Below are 2893 nucleotides of genomic sequence, written 5' to 3'. Positions count from 1 at the left end.
AAACTAATACGGTCCGCTCCCCGTACTTTGGGGATCAAAGATAGAACCCCAAAGTTTAGGCGAGAGATATCTACAGTACCGCGCATGAACCCATTGCAGACATCGAAAATTGGCCCTTTAAGCACTTGCCAAAAGCGTTTGAACATCGCCACCGGCCACCCATCCGGACCCGGAGCAGTGTCAATCTAATCTCCTGGGGGAGGAAGGCCAGCCCCAGGCCCTCATTCTCCACGTCCGTGACCCGCAGCGCAGGGTCCCATACGTCCGCCCTCAGCCGGGCACGCGACTCCTCCCTGGAGCCCATCAGCTGGATATAGAAGTCGTAAATGTGACGAACGATGTCCTATTGGCGCAAAAGGAGCCCCTGCTCGGATTGCAGACGCAGGATGGCGCACTTACGGCGTCTACCGTTAGCGTACGCGTGGAAGTACTTACTGTTCGCGTCACCCTTGAGCGTCCACTTAATGCCCCCGCGTCTACGCCAGTACTCCTCCTCGGCCCTTAGGAGGGACTCAACTTGTGCTTCAACCGCATAGCGCTGGACCCATTCAAGTTCCGAGAAGCCCTGCGTATCCGCAACCGCGTCCATACGGGCGAGGTCCGCGGTCAGACGCACTCGGAGCTGCTTATCCTCTCGGCCTTGGTTGGCCCCCCAGCCTTTGAGGGCCGCACGCATTCCCGCTCCTGCGGCAATCCAAAACTCTATTGGCTCGCGTGGTTGTCTGATCCGAGCTACACATGTCTCCCATTTGGAGAGGAAAATTTGCTCAAAATCCAGGACCTCAAACCACGCCGTTTCAAAATAGAAATGAGGGCTACGCTTTAACTTGTCCTCCCCTGAGGACAGGATTAAGGGAATATGATCCGAACCAATCTTTGTTTCCGCATGGAGTGAGCACATGGGAAAAGCATTTCCCACTCCGCGGACATGAAAATCCGATCCAGCACAGACCGCACCGGCGTTAACTATTTGTTGGTCCAAGTGTAGCGTGCGCCCACGCGGGCCACTTTCCTAAGGGCCATAGAAGCTATCGCGTTATTAAACAGGGACACCCTTGTCCAGTTAATGATACCATTGTTCTTATCCGCTCCCGAGCGGATTAAGTTAAAATCGCCGCCCACCAGCACGGGTAGGTTACGCACGCTCAGGGCCGCAACCTTTGCCTGTAGTTCACCCAAAAACTCTTGCGAGGGCGAGTGGTCGGCCGGGCCATACACCACAATGACCTCCCACTCGTTTAGAGTCTGCACGCTGACGAACATGTGCCGACAGAAAGAATCTACCGGCATCCCACGCCACCACCTTGCAGCAAACTTGGTTGATGCCAAGTAGCAGGCCCCCCGAGTGACCCACCGCAGGCACCCAGTGCCATGCAAAGCGCTCGAGCGGATCGACGGCTAGCAGGTCCCGATGGGAAAAATCTGTCTTGATGGTTTCCTGCAAGCCAACTACGTCGATCCCCTCCTCACGCACGAATTCTTTCAACTGGGTCTATTGACAAACGAGATACTTCCGCCTTCCTCGACAGTGCATAGTAATGGCGGCTTTAGACGGCCATGGCGGAATTCGATTGGTATCTTGGTCAAAGAGGCACGTGCCGTGGCGCTGCTTACACCGACTGCGTAGAAGCTTGTACCGTCTCTGTACAACCAATGCGCAGTGCCGCCGTCGCCGTGGGTGACAACGCCAGCGCGCGGCCCACACCTAGTGAGATCTGGAGCTCGGCAACACTCGGTAGGCACGCTCCAAACACGCAAGGACGAGGAGTAGGAGCATGTGTACATAAGTCCGTCGTCATCCGTGTAAATCAGAAGAACTTGGAAAGTAGATTGGAGCCGGTCGTCTGAATTTGCATAGCCATCGTCGCCATTGTCTGCGCTTGTGAGAAGCGCCCAGCCAACTGCATCTCTATCCAGGGACGTAGGGCTTGGGTGGAAGGGCGGCTCCGGGAGAAGATGTGTGCCCCGCGTGTCGATCAGAGGGCGGCACACCGCTAGATGGAGCTTCTCACGGTCAGGCAGCAAGACGCGCACGAGGAGGAAACCGCGGCGCGACGCCAGTGGCCTCGCGAGGTTGAAGAGCCCGTCGTCGTCGTCGACGAACGAGTTGAACGTCAGGTGCGCGCCGCCGGCCACAAGGCTTAAGAACTCCGGAGGGGTAGACGGTTTTCTCTTCAAGGGCTGGATCGGTGTTCCGGGCTCTGTTCTCTGGGAGAAGATCCCGACGAGGACGGACGGGCGGCGCGCCGTCTCCGGCCAGAGGCCGACCTGCCGAAGAAAGGCCCGGTCCGTGATGAGTCGGTACCATCGCTTGCAGGTCGCCGCGCACCGGAGAAGGTCCTGGTAGCCCGGCAGGCGCGCGAAGACTTCGCGGAGGACGTCGTCGGCGATGCCGCCGCCGGCGTGGCGTACGCGTGGCCTGGCCATGCTGATCCGCTAGGTAGATCTGGATCTGCAGATCACGACGTACACCCGACCGATCGGCCCATCCTACGTAGAATCGCGTGTGTCGTGGGCCGGCACGTACGGCTCCTCAATGGCTCTACGCGTTCTAATCTCAGTCGGTACGTATCGGTTCCATCCCCTGGTTTGCTTGGCTTGTCTGTCCCGTGTACGAGAGATTGGGCAGGGGAATACTGTAAAACATTACAACAAGTCAACAAAGCTCATTGGACATGATGTGTTTTGGCAAAACCCACCTCGCCCTTTGATCTAGCGGTTTCGGTGCACAAGTCAACAAAGCTCACATTGTGGAAAAAATGGTATCCTTCCCCTGAAAAAAGATACTAGTAAAATAGCAACACATGTACAAGGCTCATTCGAGGTAAGATTTGTTCTATAAACAGTAGAACTTTAGATATATTATGCATGTACTATGAAATCATTAGAAGGC

The 2893-nt window shown here is 56.2% G+C and overlaps 1 protein-coding gene across 1 annotated transcript; it reads right to left on the bottom strand.

Annotated features, from left to right (window-relative positions):
* Positions 1-1340: 1340 nt before the first annotated feature.
* On the bottom strand, positions 1341-2427 carry LOC123055899 (uncharacterized). Its single transcript, XM_044479712.1, has one exon. It carries the CDS (start codon positions 2425-2427, stop codon positions 1483-1485), a length of 945 nt encoding a protein of 314 aa, XP_044335647.1. The 3' UTR covers positions 1341-1482.
* Between the last annotated feature and the right edge of the window lie 466 nt (positions 2428-2893).

Source organism: Triticum aestivum, chromosome 2D, assembly GCF_018294505.1.
Source record: "Triticum aestivum cultivar Chinese Spring chromosome 2D, IWGSC CS RefSeq v2.1, whole genome shotgun sequence".
Classification (NCBI taxonomy): domain Eukaryota; kingdom Viridiplantae; phylum Streptophyta; class Magnoliopsida; order Poales; family Poaceae; genus Triticum; species Triticum aestivum.
The sequence above is the reverse complement of the archived record's forward strand: the minus strand, read 5'-3'. Positions and strand labels throughout refer to the sequence as shown.

What these genes read in the sequence shown, in the direction of transcription:
- LOC123055899 (XM_044479712.1), bottom strand. Translation starts at nt 2,427, where the DNA reads ATGGCCAGGCCACGCGTACGCCACGCCGGCGGCGGCATCGCCGACGAC.